Here is an 18963-nt window from a genome sequence, read left to right as displayed (position 1 = left end):
AGGAATGTTCAATAACTTATTGTACACTTCTCATGAGCTCTCTCTGCTTCTTGGCTTGGGGAGATCCTCTACCACTTTCTTTATATGACAGTTGTGAAAACCTTTCCTCCCCACCACCCCGCAACCACTGTCTCCTTACATCTTTGCTTAACTTGATTCCCTGTCATCTCCCTGCCCTTACACAAGCAAGATACCCTGAAACATATAGGAATGCTTGCTGTCCTGCAGCAAGGAATTACTAAACTCACACAGTGCAGATTTTATGCGCGTCTTAAGTGAAGATAAAAATCTGAGCAATTTGATTATGCAGAACAAGCCTCAGATACATTTAATAGTATTCTCTAGTACTTTCTAAAGTGAATCTTCCATGATATGCGTTCAGACTACAATTCAAAGTATTTTGCATGAGTTATCACTCACCTTTTCTGAAAAAAGATGAACACTGATAACTTCTAGCTCTTTTAACCAGGGAGAATTAAAGAGGAAGACTGAGGCACCACATACCTATCTATAAAATAGTTGTCATGACTCTCCCTTCTGTGGAAGCACCACACTGCAAGTATTGCTGCTACAAGACACACCACTGTCTTTCAAAGCAGAAGGAAACTCAAATGAAAACAGAACACTTTCATCTCAAGCCCAGGTCTGCAGGGAGAACCACTGGTTGAGCTCAGAAGCTAATTTTTACACAACCCCTCTGTCTGTTGCAAAAACTCCTTCAATATAGCTCCCACAGAAATAGCACAGAGAAGTCTAAAAAATCCTTCAGGGGAAGAAGGGGGGAAGAAAAGAGACAGGAAACAAAAGAACATTACACTAATAGTTCTCTTCTGCTAATCAACAGAGTAGTGCTGACATGATGTAAGGGCAGGCTTGCCACAGCACGGAGAGAAGTAAGAACATGCACCAGAAACTTCACAAAAATCGGACATGGTTTTCAAACTACAGAAAAAGGGAAGAATAAATCAGTAAAATAATGTCACAGAATGAGAACAAGATATTAGCCAAAATACATGGACTAATAAAGGGACAAAACACAGCTGCAAAAGGTTAAAGAGACTTCAAGAGAATTTACTTTCTTTCCAACCCAACAGTCCAATTAGCAATCATTGTTACATACTACAGCAATAGCTACCTAATATCTCCTGCCTCCCACACACTCCTCCTTATCCACAAAGAGCTGTGGAAATAATCCCCTTCCAGTGTAAGTCACAGTGACTTCAAGAATCCCAATGGGGGGGCTGGCTCCCCTAGCATACAGGATGCATTTTATTGCCACAGTTAGTGTTACAAAACACGCAGCCGTATTTTCTGTTATTGCATCTGCACTTCCTCTTTTCACCCTTTAGGATTCCCACCGTGGCTACCCCAGGATCAGGAACTGCAGATTTTATGAGATAAAGGCTAGTCCAGATAAGATCTTGCCAAAACATCAGTGGTGCCAGGGCCCTGAGCACAATCTCTCCCCTACCCCTCAGGGGTCTGAATGCCTCGGCTCAAGGCCAGCTGTGACATGGTACAGCTGTGTAAGCTCAGATCAGGCTGCTGGGAAGAGAGCTGTGTGAGAAAGCCTCACTGGGCACCTTTCTCCACTTTGGAGCTGCATTCCAGCTCGGACACTTGCCCTTGGACCTTGCCAGAGCTATGTAGCCTGGCCACTTGCCTTACCCATCCTGACCCTGAACTGCTGATTTAATTTCCTGGTGTTACCTTGGACCTTCCCATCACTACAGACTTGTCTGGTGATCATCAGGCTCTTGGTTGACCCTGGTTAACATCACAGACCTGCTCTACTCTTGTTTGGCTACCACAGAACTCCCCGCTTTGTTGGCAAGATCACTGCCCTGCCTGCTTTGCTGTCACACTCAGCTTCCAGCTTGCCTTTCTTTACCAAGTAATCCACTTTGTGCCCCATGACAAGTGCGATAGGATGACCTCACAGCTTAAGAGCCACATTAAATTAATCTTTTGTTCATTCAGTTCTGCTCTAAATATTAGTAAAACATCCCCCTACACCAGCAGAGCACTGGGAGTTCTGTTACTAAGGTCACAGGGACCACTGAAGTATTTAAGTAATCACTGCTATCCAGAACAGGGCTACACTTGTCAAGGCTAAGCAAAAGGTTATATTTGAAACATGAGCGACCAGCAGCTCTTCAGAAAGGTAAGCAGCAAGAATATAAAATGGGATGTATTATTAAGGCTATAGCAGACTTCTCTACATTGTTTAAGACTCCAAGCAACTAGAACAGAAGTTACTTGCACAAAACAATGCTCTACACCAGGACTGGGACCTTTACATGGCAGTGCAATGCCAAAATTTTCATTACCTCCAGCTTACAGAAAGGCAAAAACTGGTGTTAAACCCTGCAGAAGAACAGGAAGAATCTGAACAAGCTCTGCTGGGGAGGAGCAGAGGGAGGAGGGGTACACAGGGGGAAGAAAAGAAACTGGTACTAAATCGTTGCTTTCCCTTAATAATAGCTTCCTCCTTAGTTTCTGTTCTCCAGACCCAAACAGTCACTAAAACCGTTTTCTGCTAAACTCTTTCTGCTTCTCTCAAGTGTTTCAGCTAAAACAGCTAACATCAACTCAGGAGAAGTCAGCGTGTCCTGCAGATGTCCAGATATCAAAATTAAGTATTAGGCAGCCCTTGGCTTTAGAATAGGAACTGAAACAATTAAAGCAAAGTCCACAGAAATCCCAGAAAATAGAAATCAGCGTCTTTTCCCATCCTTGCGAGAGCTATTTGCTGTGGCATTGCATTTCATTTCCCTAGTACTAGATATGCCAGTCAGGACCTTCACTGCAAAAGCCCTACCAGGAGGATGCAGAAGGCATTTGACTTCAAGTGCAGATTGACAAGAACAGGATCTTGAAAGGAAGGAAACAAGACTTGCAGAGGCTTGGCAGCGAAACAGAATCCTGCTTGTCCTCCCCTGTCCCTTCCCTTAGCAGGGCTCTCACCACCCTGGGCACTGCTTAACCAAAAGCAGTCAATTCCACTTCTACATACAGCTGGGAGAGTTGCCTGCGAGACACCTGCCCTGTATGTCTCAGCAGGGGGAAGGCACATCTTGAATCAAGTAAGCAGCAAGAAGGAAGACTGCCAGAGTGGAACAACAGTGCCCAGTGTGCTAATTCGCATCCGAGAGCCTTGCCGCTTCTACAAAATTGCCTTCCAGAAAAATCTAGAATTAGATTCAAATTGGCACCACCACTGGTAGATACTGTTTTCCTATCCTGTCCCCCACTTAAGATAGTCAGCCCTGCCTTGGAAAAGGCTGGAAGATAAAGAATTCCATCGTATGGTGAGGAATGCAGTGAAAGAGCTCATCAACAGCGCTAGAGCAGGTTTTGAACTGAACATATGTGCAGGAAGCCACGTATTGCACTACCGGAACAGAATACAGAATAACTGCTCATTACACAAGTACCACCCGTCCCGTGGACTGAAAGCAGCACAGTGTTTTCCTTTTATAAGTATATTCTCCTGTAGTGGCAGGAATTTTGTGTCTGCAGAGGGATCAGATCAAGGTTACAATGGACAACCCTCATGATGGTAACCACCAATTCACGTGTTTGACTCTGGAAGCTCAGTGGTGCTTAGTGGATGCAGGGGTAGACAATGCAAGCCTTCCAGATACTGGTTCCAGCTGCCGGGAACATGAATGAAGACATATGTCTGATACCATAACATCACAGTGAGACAAGTATCCAAGGCTGTCTTCGAGGCAGAACAGCAGCTATGCATTTCAGTGACTTCCCTAAATCAGGCTGTCTTTAAAATAATTAGTATAAAAACTCATTTACCATTAAGGTTAATTAGGCAATTAATGAACTGAAAAAAATTACACCTGAGGAGACTGTAAAATGAACTAAGTGGGCCAGGTCAAACTTACAGTCTAGCAGCTTGAAGCTTTGGGGCTGAACCATCCAATCTGAATTACTACAAGAGTACAAACCAACAGGAACATGATTACACTGTCTACAGCTGAGCTGTAACTGCTGATAGGATTCTGAAGCCTGGGCATAACTAAAGACCTTTTAGAGGCACCACTAATACCACAGAATACTTAAAGCAGCATCCTCTTGAGTTAGTTTCAATTTACAAAGGCCTCAGCCTCCTTCCCTTTCTCCCCTAAAAGCTCTCAATCACAGCCCTACAACAGAATTAGCATTACTCCCCATCAACAGCCGAGTAAGTGCTCCACTCCTCAAAGAAATACTTAAGCATACTCTTGATAATAAGCTATTTTGGTCCAAGAATTTTACTTTAATGTCTGTTAAAAAAAAAATTTAAAATCCTGATTAAAATAAAGCCAACCCATTGGCTCAAAATGATGTTCTGAAGCTTTATATTGTCATCACTTTCATCCTATGCTGGCTTGTTTTAGTGTTAATCTCATGTTCTCCAAAGAAAGCTATCATTCAACAAACAAAGCCCTGCAAAGCAAAAAATTTAGCACATGCTGGCTGGGCTACAGCTCAGCCTTCCCACACCCTGCTTCTCCTGCAGCTGTGAAGGCTTAGCCCTCCAGCACAGCTGGTTTCAGGTGTACCATAGGGGACAGAATCAACAAACACCTTGTCAGGGGCTACTGGCCAACACAAACAGACTAGTTCTCCTCTTAAAGGATGTCTGCAGCAGGTGAGCTGCATGGATCCCACATGTGATTTTCTAGATGTGTTCACCATAAGACACTCTTCTCCCTACCATGCCCAGCCTCATTCACTATACAAATTCTAACCTTGGGGGAAAATTATTCAGAGGGTAAGACACCAAAAAAAGAAGTGTGCATCCATGTCCAAAACAATAACAAAAAGAAATATCAAATAAATGCACAGCACCTGTACTAGACCAAAATGCTCCACTGTGCTTTGCTTCTGTCCAGACCAAACCTGCCCCAAGACAAATATCCCCAATTCTATCTCCCACAGCCTGATACCCTAGAAGATATGTACACTGCAAAACACATTAGCATTTTCATCATAACACCAAAGACTACCGAATGTTTTACCTAGGATACAACAAAAGCACTGATACATCACCACCACTGCCTCCTCCAAAAGCACAAAGGGAACCAAATTCCCACCTTTAAAGCATAGCTACAAGGTCCTGCCTTACAACTGACTCCGTAGTCTGAAGGGAATGGATGGAAGCTTCTGTCCCCATCTCACATGCTGGAGTTCTGGAGAGCAATAAGGGATCAGACAGAGCCCCATACCTAGTATTTCCTCCAGGCAAGTCACCTCGCAAGTAGTGGGTTTTTCAGATCACATTCTGAAGCACCTAGTTAGTTAATCGCACACTGTACAAGAGGAGTTTTGGTGTACCTGCAGCCTCGCACCAATTCACAGACATGCAGGCTCTTATTTGGTTCCAAGCCCTTATCAAATAAGATATTCATGCATGAGCCCATTTTGTTCTGCCACTGTGCATGGTCTGTTAAGCACAGTATTTGCACCTACACAGTTCCCAAAGCAGTGTGCGTGGTACTGCTGAAGTAGGGACCCCACCTTACAAGCATTTGGTACTTCTGGTGATTGTCAAAATCAAACAGCCACCATACAAAAAAAAAAAAAGGAAAAAAAAAAAAAGACATGGAGTTTGACATGGTACAACTATACCCGAGTAAGATTTCACGGGACTGGGAGAAAAATACATTTTCAATTCCAGAGATTCACTTTGCACAAGAAAGTAAAGCCCATATTCAAGAGCATGAAGGACAAGTTACCCTCAGGACTAGATAACCAATTCCCATTACCAGAAGCAGGGCATCAGCATACCAAAAGTTTGCAGGTGTTATCAGGAAACTGCAATAATTACAACATATACAACATTTCCCACTAGACTATTACAGAGACCAGTTACATTTAATACTGGAGCTGACTTTAAAAGTCATTCAGTTAATATTTCTTTACTTTCAAACCCACAACCTTCTGGAACACTGTCACAGAAGCAGGTGTCAAAACACACTAATTATCAGCCTGTTACAGCTTCACTTTTACTGAAGTTATTTTGCTCTATTGCAACATCCCAAGTTCCCCCAGGCACTTTTTATTCCCTGTCAAAAACTTCTGCCTCACCACTCCAAAACAGACAGTTGGGAGTATTGGTCTGAATAAAAATTAGCTTTCTTTTTTTCTTTTCTCTCTCAGGCAATTTTGCTTAGTAGGCCTAAAAAATAAGAAGCCACAGGGGATAAGGGAGAGAATAAGCATACCACTTACACTATCCTGAAATCTAGTTCCTTCCAACCCTAACATGCAACACCAATTTCCTGAAGTCCACTGCAGGCACCACCCCAGAGCGTACAGAGGCTGGCTCTACACTTCAATATGAGAGGGAAGAGGCATAAACAGTTCCCCCAGCTTTAGTCAGGGGTGGATTTATGACCACTGACCACAATCTCCTTTCTCCATCATCATCTCTGAAGCACTAATAGTCTAAGCCTATTCTGCAGCAACTACCTGGAGCTCATCTCAAAATATTGTACACTGCTAGTGGGAACTCTGGTGTTTGCACTCGTCAAGCAGAATCACCCAAGGGCTGCTGGCTGACAGTGTGCAGCAAAATTAGCTACATGGAACAATTTACAAACACAGGGTAAGACTAATATTTACAGAAGTAAGAGTGGTGTTGGTCAGCTCCTACCTTACGTTTGGGGCAAGAAGTGCTAACAGCACAAATGCAGTTCTTCAGGTATCTTAACAACCTGACATTTGAGTACCATGCAACATCAGCTACGGTCCCAAACATCAAATATCTACGCTACAAAATGTGACTCCGAATTTCCAAAGAGGAACGGATCAGAGAACGTTTGCAGAAATAGTTGATGGGTCCCTTCTGCTTACCTACTGGGGACTATTTTACACAAAAGTCAGAACTTAACCGTTATGTTCATGCAGGCAAAACACAACTCCTCCTGATATCAGCAAGTGAACCAGGTTAGAGTTGATGTCCCAGTACTGCAGGTAAACATGGTCTGAAGGAGGTCTCTAGCACCAGACTTGGTCTAGGCTACCAAGAATTTGCCTAGATCAAGACAGGGACCTTACTGACAGTGCAGGGCACAAAACTTACAGGAGCACAGGTCCTCTCTGACCTGAGCAGAGCAGGAACAGGTTTTCTAGGACCTTTACTGCCTCCCTGAAACAGAGCACAACACAGCCTTAAAGTAACAATAATCACCTGAGAGCAAAGTAACTTTGGTTTTACCTAATTCTCAGCCACACTGAGCAGCACTGTTACTTTTATAGAACTGCAGAGGACCCAAGAACCTTAAAAAAAAAAAGTGTGCTATCTTACACTGCACCCACGTGATCTGCTGAAAGACAGATTTCCGACAACTGCTGGAGTTTCACAGTTCTGCCACTATTTTTGCATACCTTGTGGGAAACAAGTAGCATTTCCCCTGGTTTCCCTATAAAACATGGAATAAATATAATGTGCAACTACCATATGTACGATCCTTTTAATGTAATCAAGTTTGTTAGGGACATCTGAAAAAAAAAAGTCAGAAGAAGATAAGCAACTGGAGTCAGCAGATCTGAAAAACTGATCTGTAGAGGAGTGACAGGTCTCACAGTGCTAGCGTTCCTTGCTTCTCTCTGCTAAATTACATTCAAAGAGGCAGCTAAAAATGAGATAAATATTTCCCCAATATTAAGTTCTCCATGAGAGCAAATGCTGCCATTTAAGAGATATTCCACAGTTCAAAAATGGAAGGGAAAACAGCTAGTGCATTTCTAAAGAGAAGAAACAACGCTTATAATGCAAGCCTCGTCTTAATAGCAGGTGTTTTGTGACGAAGCTTCTGAGCATGTATTGTACCACTACAGATCTTTCATGACTACAGAGAGCATGTAGAGAGCAAAGCTATAATTCTCAGTGACAGCACTCACCATTGGCAAATGACAACAGAAGGGCCAACCAGTGGACTATGAAGACCGTCCATTTGTTCTGGAAAACGTGGGCCAGCCACTCAGATACACAAGTATTCATAAAAGCACGATTTTTTCAGATGTTTTGTTCTTAGAACAAAACACAGTCTTGGGGGGGAAAAAAGCACAATTCCATTAGACCATTGCATCCCCTCTCTTAGTCACTATTAGGGATCTGCAACAATGCCATCCCAACCAGTAAATCTAACTTAAACATTGCTGATTTGGAAGGGGTGAATTGTTTTTGTTTTAGACACCTACAACTCTCACATTGGGTCATACTGTCAGAGCTCAATTTTCCAAGGTTGTGTTCACATGTTCTGTAGCAGTCACCAGCTTTTCAAACCAGAATCTAAAAGCAACTGTAGGATGTCACACCCTGTGTCTCCTGCAAAATAGATCTAATTTTCCATTACAAACTGGTGATTGTTCCTGGGCAGGGGGAAGAGGAAGAGAGAGAGGGAGACTAAGAAAGGAAGCTTTTATACTATCTACCAGATTTTTTTTTTATTTTTACCACCCTTCTTCATGCAATTCTACAAGCTGAATGACCACCAGAAAAAAAAAAAAAAAAAAAAAAAATCAACAAAACTATTTTTCATTGAAGTATCAAAACAAAACATCTGAGAAGTTTCATGACACAGTTCAATTATACCGTTAAACACAAGGAACATATAGCCACCTTTAAGAACTCACTAAATGCTTTAAAACGCACATCTTAGAAGAAGATACCAAGAGAAACAGCTTTCAGAATGCCACACTGTAGTACTGAATGGAACAGGAAATGAGGAACAAAGAAAGGAATTTCATAGATTCCAGATGTACTCTAACACCAGCTGGGAAATACAAGCAAGAATCAACTAAAGCCTTGTAAAAGGCTACCACTAACTGTTTTCTTCTAGAGTTCTTGAACAAAAGTAAGTAGCTGTAAACAATTTGTAAATAGAAGTATTTTTAGAAGAAATTGGAAACAGTAGTAAAAATAAACTTCTTCCCCTCTCTCTCCTAGTTTTAAGGAGTTTAAAACCAAGCCATCAGTGCATCTGGTTTTTGGAGTTGCTTTTTTAAGTAAAAGAACTCTGTATAAGCAGCTATAACAGAAGCACAATTGTAAATAAAGTATTTCAAGTTGTCAGTTTTTCAATACTTGGAATATTAAAGCTGAATGAAACTTGAAAGCAAGGAAAACCAAAACAGTAAAGTTGATTTATACTACATGCCTTCTATGTAACTGGAATAGAATGGGAATTTAAATTTGTAAATTGCTAAAAAACAAGTTACCAGTCACTCAAAAATGTTGTTCCTACAGCTATAAATTAAGAAGTTAAACACTCTAGGTCAAAAAACCCCGGAGACAGAACTCCTTCACAAGTTCAAACAGCCTTCTGCTCCGTATGGAACCCAATGTCTCCAACATTTTTTGTTCCTTTTCTGAAACACAAACTCAGTCCTTTCAACGCAAACTTCTTTTAAATGGATTTTGAAACCTCTGAGTAAGAAGTACAGTGAAAAAAGACAAATCTATTTCCTCCTACGGTCACTGTAAAAGATGAAAAGAAAGCTTAAGCATGCATCCTATGGAACACTGACCTGCATTCATGGAAAATTTCCCCTCCTCCCATTATTGCAGAAATAGGTGTTCTTCCCAACTTCAAGGCTTTTCATGAATTTGTTGCACATGGCAGAATTAAGATGCTTAATCTCATGTTCGTCCACCTACTACCAGCTTATAAAAGTAAAGTACATTATTATTCATGCAAATTAAACACTGCATCAAAATGCTACCTGTTCAAACCTACCAGTCATTCATAAATAAGTGAAACACTCTTCCCTTTTACCATCACATCATACCAATCAATTTTGGTTAATGGCAATGCAGCCACACAGTTACACACCCCAGCAGGTGTTGGGCTAATGAAGGGATCTTTGTTTTGCCCCAGTGCTCCCTGAGAGGTAATAACAAGCAAATGCACAAGTCTAGCCAGGTAGAAAAAAGGTAAGACTTCTGAGGTCTGGAATGAAAACTGAAGAGCAGAACTCTTAATGAACCTCAGAAGTCAGGCAAGTCACACCAGGCTGTAAGTCTTCAATATTTGCGTTCTCTCCTCAACAGAACTCAAAAATACAGATACAAGATACACTACATTGTTTTTCCCTTTCAGACAAAAAAATGTGGGGGGGATGGACTCAAAGCCCTCAGACTTTCCACTGATTCTTTCAAGTTTTTACAGTTGGCAATGGTCCATGAAAAATTTCGAGAAATGAAAATAGGAAAAAAAAAATTCCAGTTCTTCATAATTTTGAAGCTTCACATCCCATTTTGCAAAACTTTCACCCAGAAAAGTCTTCTGTAGGAGGAAAACAACATGTGAAGTTTCAGGGAAGTTGCTTTCCCTTGGTAGAGGTTAGGATAGGAGAGGAAGGAAGTTAGATTTGTTTCATTTTTATTCCAAAACAAAGCTGTTAGTTGGATCCTAAATTCAGTCACCAGTCCACTATGCTGAAGAAATCAAACAGGCACTGCTAAAGAACAGATACTTCATAACGTTTAATAAATACTGCTACAATCAGAAGGTAAGAGAGCTATTCAGAATGCGCAAGTACATGATCAGCTTTTCAGTTTAATAAAATACGTGTTATTAACTCCAAGCATATCTCAGGATTCTCCTTGATTTAACCACAAAATAGATGAACCTCTGGTACTAGAAGGTTTAAAAACACAACACTAAGACATACTAGCGCATGTTTTAGCCATTAATATATGCCTTAAGTAACTTGCTCCCCAGACGCATTAGTAGTCCACTGACACAGACAAACATATTGGCTGAACATTTGTTGGTCTGAAATCTTTGTAAGTAATCTAAACGTCTGATATTTACATCTTTTACAGTATTCAGCAAAGACTACAATCCTCTGTCTTTATTCTAGGCTTCTTGCTCTCACATGAGGAAACTAAGATTAATTCTTCAAATACACCAGTCTGCAGAGGGTTTTTTTTTCACAAGTAAATTGTCACAACATGAGAGGTATTAAGTACTCCTTAACAAAACCAAGTGGATTTCGCCTCATCCTTTCCCCCACCCCCTCCAAGAGAAAAATTGCTACGAGCTACACAAAGACTTAATTCGGCTCTCACAGATGCATAACTATTGGCTTCAACAGAATTATTCACAAATTACACCCCTGTAATGGAGAACAGTCAGTCCTTCATCAGTCAGAGAGTAAGGAAGGATAGAGGAAATACCTGAAGGCCTATTTGCAGTCTATAGTGTTTACCTGCTCTAAGAATTTTAACCTGATGTATACTAATCAAAGGTATTTTAGAAGTGTTTTTTTTTTAACTTGTATTTTCTAATCTTGCTGTAGGCAACACCCTTCAGTGTTTGCTTGAGAAGGTCTTCCTTAAATGGGAGTATCAGTGCAATAAATGGCTTTGTAAGATAACAGTGTTCGACAGCACATCGGCTTAAGTAGAAATCTTGCTGTGATGCAACGAAAGGGATGGGGGGGTTCTGTTTAAGCATAAACATGATAATCAACATTAGGTGCCTCAGCTTTAGAAGACAAGTGTGCGATGGAGAAGCGGGGCAATGTGTGTGAGTATTATCAATTAATACCAACTAAAACACCTAAACTTTCCTAAGCAGCTAAGGGTCCTGAACTGAGTACAAGATGCAAGTAGTTCTCAGGTGGAAGGTCAGAGATACAGATACATCAGTTCGTCAGATTATCCTCTTGGTGGTCTTGCTGGAGTTTTCACATTTGTTCTCCACAGCAGCTGACCAAGCCAGTGTCTGTCAGAGGCTAACAAATACAGCATCATCAAGAAAACATGCACTAATGAAGGGGAGCGGACTGAAGAGCACAGAAATATTCAAGCAGTCTCACGACACTGCCAGTATACACACACGAAAGCAGGGGATGCACCTGCTGTCCCCTCCATCTGATTTCCCAGACACGCACACTCCCAGTCAAGCTCCTGATACTTGTCCAGAGACAGCTCTGACATTCACTTGAGTGCACAGATTCAGCTCACTAAAATGGAAGAAAGCAAAACCCAACAAGAAAAATAAGTTGCATTCTTTGGGCCTGCTTTGCAAATTGAACTGGATTTTTTCTGTCAGCTGAGGAGCATCAGTCAACAGCAGGCGTGTTTGGGGTAGGGGGAGTTAAAAGTGTTTCCTAGCTGGGAGCAAGATGAGTGGGGAAGGGGAAAAGCAAGACCTGCCTTTTCAGCAGCAACAAGCTGCTAACATGGGTTAGCATATCACGATGCCATGCCTTGGACTGCATTTACAAGAACAGAATTACAAAGCAACATGGGAAACATGGAGGAGAACAGCATCAGGCAGAACAGAGACATAAGAACACAGGAAGAGAAGCTAATATTGGTATCTACCTGACCCAGTAATTTCAGAAACAGAAGTTTGCTTTCAACTACTAATACTAAAATAAAAAAGTCAGATTAAAAAATTTCACAAAACACACCACTCTGAAGAGTTATTCAATGCAATGAAAAGTTTTCAAAAGCATTTTCTGGGAAACTGCAAAGCTAAGATATCCAACGCTTACATAATGTCCTCATGTAAGAGCATTTGGTACTGTGACCAGCAGATAATCACCCCAATGAGAAGACAAGAAAACACTATTAGTTCTCATGAGAGAGATTAGAGAACACTTTTTTTCAAATGTACTCATTCCAAAAGAGGACAAAAAAAACCCTAGAAAGTTCGCTTCCTGACATCAGAGGCTCTGAGCAGATCAGTTTAATGGTTTCACTCCTATGAATTTACCTCTACACACTCTAAAAGCCAAGTCACATCGGCTTCCACTGTCACATAGGAATCATTTTCTACTTAAAGTTAAGTTATGGATAATTTGATGTCAGGCTGGCAGCCCCAAACACAAGCATCTTCCATTTCTTCAAAACTAAGTTCACTGGAGCATTTTCCACTGCTACCTTCATTTCCTCCTCTCACTTGCAGAAACCACGCTTCGGTCTCCATTTTTTGCTCCAGCCACGGCTGCTCCTTACAGTCCACGAACAGTCACAGCACTCCTCTAGAAATAGCACTGGTCCCAGATCTTTTCCACTCAGCACACTGAACACAAGCTGGTCAGAACACAACCAACATCAAATTTAGCAGAGTTTGAAATATTGAACCAGCGGCGAAAAATCTGCATAATCTATTCTGCACCCTCCACAGCCTGTCAGACTCGGGCCTTAAATAGCATTGCAGTCAATCAATAACAACATAAGTTGCCACTATTTTACCTACGCAACATCAGTTTAAGCCGTATTTGTTAACTTTTTAGTGTGCAGAAATGATCTTGAGAAGTCTTGAATATATTCAGGGTGAGACACAAGTAACTTTTCTTCCTTTCTTTACTTGTTGGTCCACTAACTTTGAAGCAGGAGAAAAAAGTCATTGTTATCTTTATAAGAAAGATTTTACAGTTCCTAAATAATAGTTTTCTATTATACATACCTACATATAGATAGGTACCTGGGAAAAATTCTCTCGTTCTAAAAATATCTATTCAACAACCTTATGCCCCATTTAAATGGGGATAAATCCTTTTACAGTATTATGCAGTGAGCATATTTAGTCGTACTTACTTCTACAAGTAACCACTTAAGACAAGGCACTAAATCCCAACCGATGACATTACAAGGGACATCTTCTCTAGGCAAAATGGATTTCCCTGATCAACCTTAGAATTATTAGACTTAAGGGAGGCCTTAAGTTTGTCAGAGACAAGACAGTTCCTCCTTAACCTTACCGAAAAGCAGAGGCATCTCTCAAACATTTATTCCCTATCAAGTTTAATGGCAGAAGGGTGGTAAATATCTTTTCTTGGCAATCGACCTGCTGGAACACTAGTATACTAGCACTTAAGCAAATACTCTGCCCAACTTCACCCAAGACTCTCAGTTTCCCAAAGAAAAGTTCAATTGCTTTCACAATATCTTAAACTACGTAGTTCTGTATGAATTGGTAAAGAAGACACAGCAAAATTAAGAGTCAGAGAGACAGCACAGTCTACAGACCAACAACCCTCATCTAGTCAGCTGGGCCATCACAACATAAATGAGGTTTTTGAGTTCTCAGAAAATGGTGGGTTTACCCTTTGAACAGCGTAAGCTGTGAGTGGAGCACCAACCCACATCAGGTAGCAGCCAACCTTTATCACAAAAATTTCACAGCTTCGTGCTTCTGACCACACTTAACGCTAAGGAGAGACTATGCCGCCAGAAGTCCCACATTTTAGACTATGATCTCAACAGCCGCAACCAGAAAAGGTCCATCCCTGGCCCTTTCTGAAGATGATAAAACAGCTTTAGAAGTTTAAGAACATCTTAAATTGCAACAAGCCCTCACAGTGTACAAGTGGACCATTATGATCTCTGAGGTCAACAGAGCAACGAGCAAAGGGTCCTCCTCACTTTATTATGGCCCCTGGTAGCCTCTTGATGTGCAGTATCCTCCTGTCCCAATTACAATTCCAAAACTATAGGACAGTTTAACCTCTATAACAAGCTCTGCCATGGCTAGAAAAATACAAATTTTAGAGCAGAGCCTAACACTCCTAGATACAAGAGTACTCGATTTCAGGGACATGGCAAGCTTGTTACTTTACAGTGACAATTCGCAAATGAGCCATTTCTTTAGATTTTTCAAATATAAATAATTCCACAAAGTAAAATCTGGCAGAAAGTTTTCCGTGAACCGATATATAGCCTTCCACAGCAGAAATGCTGAATATGAGCTTTTATTTTTTCAACTGAAAGTTTAACAGTTGATGCCATTTAAGGAGGAAAAAAAGTAGCAATTAAGTACAGTATATTTATTAAATATTATTAACAGTACAACACAAGTCATGTTGTCAAGCAGAAGGACTCTCTTTGTAGTTTTTCCAGCCAATCATCAGCCATAGAGCCTTATGTTGTTTCCTTTCAGGTTTTGAAACACTGAGTCATGGAAATATCAGCACTGCACACTTCCTCAAAGTGGCAATCTTATAGGAAGTGTTTGTTTAGTCTTACATGACACATTGTTTTGTTTATGTATAAGGGATTCCGGTAAAAATAATTTTCAATTGAGGAAAAAAAGACAAGAGGACAACAGTTTCAGCTATGGGAAGCCAAAATAAATCAATTTCAAATAGACATTTGAACAGTGCATTCATTAGCACGGCTACTACTTTTTTTCTTTTTACTGTACGTTACTTCCTTGCAACAGACAGGAGCAGAAGTAGCCAGGCCATTGAGTTCTTTCAATTCAACAAACCACGAAACAAACCAGAAACTGGACAAGAGGTAGCACAGTAACAATTTCTCTTAACACTGCTACCCACAATGACAGAGCTCACATCATTGCTCCAGAACTTCAGTATCTCAATGAGACATTTTTTGGAAGCGGCACATTATTGGCAGTGCAACAGAATGAGGGAAACACTGGTTCCCAGGAAGCTCAAGGGTTCACGTTTTCAATAGATGAAACAGATGGCTCAAGCCAAATCCAAACATGACTAGAAACACCACCACTCAGAATGGGGAAGCAAGCATTCAGGAGATCTGGGATATAATTACACATCTAGCTAAATACAGCTGATTCTATGCAACACATCAGTTTGAAAAGGACAAAGTTACACCAGCAGTAGAAAATGCCTTCATTTACCTGCAGCTTCTTGGAAATACAGGACAAGAGCCAGCCACAGCAACACATTCCATTAGGGCATTCAAACATCTCTACGCTACAGATGTTTTGCACAGCCTGAGGCCTCCAAACTGCATCAGCCTCTCTATTAAGAAAGGCATGCCACGGCGGGTGCCCCACCCTGATCTCACAGTGTGTTTGCACCAATTCTTCAAAGCATCAGTCCTACATTTCATCAGATTTATACCGAGGCATACTTGTATATCAGTGCCCCCATTCACGATTTGCCAGCAAAGGTGCTACAGAGAAGGAAACAACTTATCAGATCAAGCACAAAATACCTGAAAGTCAGAGACCCATCAGAGCTTGGCCATGAAACAAGTTCCCAAAGAACACAACAGAACCACTTCTAGAGCATGATAAATCAAAGCAAATCCAGATGTGAAATTACTTATCCCTTCGTCCTCAAATAACTTAACCCATGAAAAGATTCAAAGCCTCCTGTCACTAGAGACGAGAGAAACCTACAAGATACTAGTGAATGGGAACCACTGAAAGACAAATTTACTCTTGGGAACAGCTGACAAAAGTAGTGTCCCTCCAGTGTTCACCATCTACTTTCAAATCCATTCACAGGATTTTTTTGCAGGGAGTCTACAAGCTTCCGTATACAGTTTCTTCAGGATTAGGATTGCTTTACAAGGCCTGTTAGATTAGAAATACTCCCTCAACCCATCAGATCAATCCTGCCACTTCTGTTGTTCTGACAAATTTCACAAAAGATAGTCAGCTACAGAAAGGTATTTAACTTTCAAAAACAAATCCCAGAAACTCATGCTCCTGCCAGGAAAGCTGATGAATATGCCTTCAGGTACTTTCTAGTGAAGAGAAGGGAAGAGCTCGCTTTTGTGCGTACCTATTACCGCCCTCTGCTGTATTACAGCAGAAAACCTGGGCGCAGCTGCGCTCCAGAAGTGTCTGGCATTATTCTTGCAGTTCATTGAGTAAAAAGACCTTCTGCTTAGAAGGCAGAAGTGAAGCACCCGTGTACCAGTGATGCACGTAGCTTTTCCTACTTACTATCCACGCTAAAAGGCAGCAGGAATCCTTACTGCAAGCTCTGATGAGGACTCTGATAACTGAAGTCAGCAGTAGGATTAACTTTAGTCCCCGATTTAATGAGATTAATCTCAAGTCTTTTGCTGCTGTTATTATCTTCGATCTCTTCTACCACTCAAAGAAATTCCCACACTCTAGTAACATCAATCATTTAGGTATGACAACATCACTGTTCTCCTCTCAAAAAAAAACCCAAACCACCCAAGAGTCATCATCCTATATGTGACATGTGTTCCCACTCCTTTCACTAAAAATCACCAGACAGGAACAACCTGCAATAGCATCACTTGCATAGTGTCTGAATTTCTCCCTTGCGAAAAGACTTTTCTTTTTTCCCCCTCTCCTCTTTGAAAAGAGCCAGAAAACAAGTCTCTGACCATACTTCATAGCCTTTCTGAATCTGTTTTCTGGATGTATAAAAGAACACAGAATCAACACATAACTTCATGTCATAAAGTTTTACTTCTTAAAACCTGTTCTCGCTAAACTACCTGCTAACAATTAATAAAGAAACGACCCTAGCAATGGTCTCTTTGAAATGCTAACGCCACTATCCAATAACGAGATTTCCTACGCAAACTCAAGCTGCAGTTTTAACCGACGTGCCAACTGCCGGTTGCAAATTCGCTTTTACACGCACGGAGATGCAAGCGCAGGTTTTTCAACAGCGTGAATAGGAAGCTACAAGCCCGACTCCCTCCGTACCCACCACTGCGAGCCCGGCGCTAAACTTTTCCACTTCCCCTCCCGCTCCCAGCCACCCTGCCCCATCTAAGCGAGGCGAACGGCTCCCTCTGCGTACGGGTCCCATTCTGTCACGGAAACGAGGGATTTCCCTCCCAGCCGGCACACTCCGAACTCTACCCAGGGAGAGTTTAATCTGCACGCTGACATCTGTCGCTTACTTTCTAATAATGTGGTTTGGAACTCGATCAACAGCCAGGAGAAGAGTGAAATCTCCACAGGCGAGCCGGTGGAAGCCGCGGAGCAGCAGCGTCAGCCCGTCCCGCTCGCTGAGGCACCGGCTCCTTTCCCCACAGCTGCTTTTTTTTTTTTTTTTTTTTTTTTTGGACGGTTTCGCACCAGCTTTGCCAGGGACACACCGTACTGAGACCCGCTGACCGCCTTCAAACTTTTAGCGCGTAGCGTAGCAACGAAAAGGAGGGGAGAACAAGCAGAAAAGAAAAAAAAAAAAATCGCGAAATCCCCCTAATACCCTCCGCCGCCCGGACTCCCGCCGGCGCCGCTCGCCAGCCGGGCGCGCACCCCCGCGGCCGCCGGCCGGCCTGTCACCGCGGCACCCGGCCGCCTCACAGGCACCGGCCGGCCGCCCCTCACGGCACCGCTCCCCGCCGGCCCGACGCGGAGCCCCGCGGGCACCGCCCGCCCCTCCGCGACCCCCCGCCAACCTCTCCCCCGGCAAAGAAGCGGACGGTGCCGGGTCCCCCTCGCCGCACCGGCGCTCCCCGCTCCAGCCGGGGGCTTCCCGCCGTCAAGTCAACCGGCCTCACCGATTTTAATCCTGACGCTCTGGAAGACCCGCAGCCCCTCTTCCTCCACCGCCATGGTGGTGGTTGGTGGTGCCGCCGCCGCGCCTGGCGCTCAGCGGTGTTCGAGCCCCGCCGCCGCGGAGACACACGGGCCGAGCCGGGGACGAGGAGGAGGAGGAAGAAGAGGAGGGGGAGGCAGGCGAGCTGCTCCGCCGCGACGGGAAGGAGAAGGAGCGGACGGCTCGGACCGCGCCGCCACCGGGCTGCAGCCTGCAAGCGACCGAGAGAGCGGAGCGGAGCGCAACGCCCGCCTCTCCCCGCTTCACGCTCCCAACTCCCGCCCCTCCTCTACTGCCGCCGCCCTCTCATTGGCCAACGGTGTAGCCGGCCGCGGCGTTCATTGGACCGCACGCCTGCTGAAGGACGGGGAGGGGGGGAAGGAGGGTGGCCGGGGTGAAGGGGGTGGGAGGGGCGCTGCGGTGCTTTTGCCACAGCTGGCGCGCGCCGGCCGCCCAGCTGCGGAGGGAGCGGGGGGGGCGCGCGCGCCTCCGCCTCAGCCCGCCCGGTCCCGTTCCCGCCCTCGCCCCCGTCGCCGTCCCCGTCCCCGTCCCCGTCTGTGAGGGGAGCAGGCGGAGGGCGTGAGGGGACGGCTCCGTTCCTCCCGGTCGTGGAGGAACACCGAGCCCTGCCGGGAGTCCCGAGGGGGGAGCGGATGGCGGCGGGGGGAGCGGGAAGGCTGACTAACT

General features: G+C 43.4%; 1 protein-coding gene across 4 annotated transcripts in view; it reads right to left on the bottom strand.

Annotated features, from left to right (window-relative positions):
• Positions 1–18532, bottom strand: part of RASA3 (RAS p21 protein activator 3) — a 134095-nt gene extending 115563 nt beyond the window's left edge. For 2 of the 4 annotated variants that reach the window (XM_069770191.1, XM_069770193.1), the window contains exon 1: positions 18239–18532. In XM_069770191.1, the coding sequence (XP_069626292.1) occupies positions 18239–18293 (55 nt within the window). In that variant the 5' untranslated portion in view covers positions 18294–18532. The remainder of the gene's footprint in view (positions 1–18238) is intronic. The other 2 variants (XM_069770192.1, XM_069770194.1) reach the window with 1 other exon arrangement.
• Positions 18533–18963: the final 431 nt, after the last annotated feature.

The sequence above is a fragment of the Haliaeetus albicilla genome, chromosome 25 (genome assembly GCF_947461875.1).
Source record: "Haliaeetus albicilla chromosome 25, bHalAlb1.1, whole genome shotgun sequence".
Lineage (NCBI taxonomy): Eukaryota > Metazoa > Chordata > Aves > Accipitriformes > Accipitridae > Haliaeetus > Haliaeetus albicilla.
This window is presented reverse-complemented; position numbering and strand designations above follow the sequence as displayed.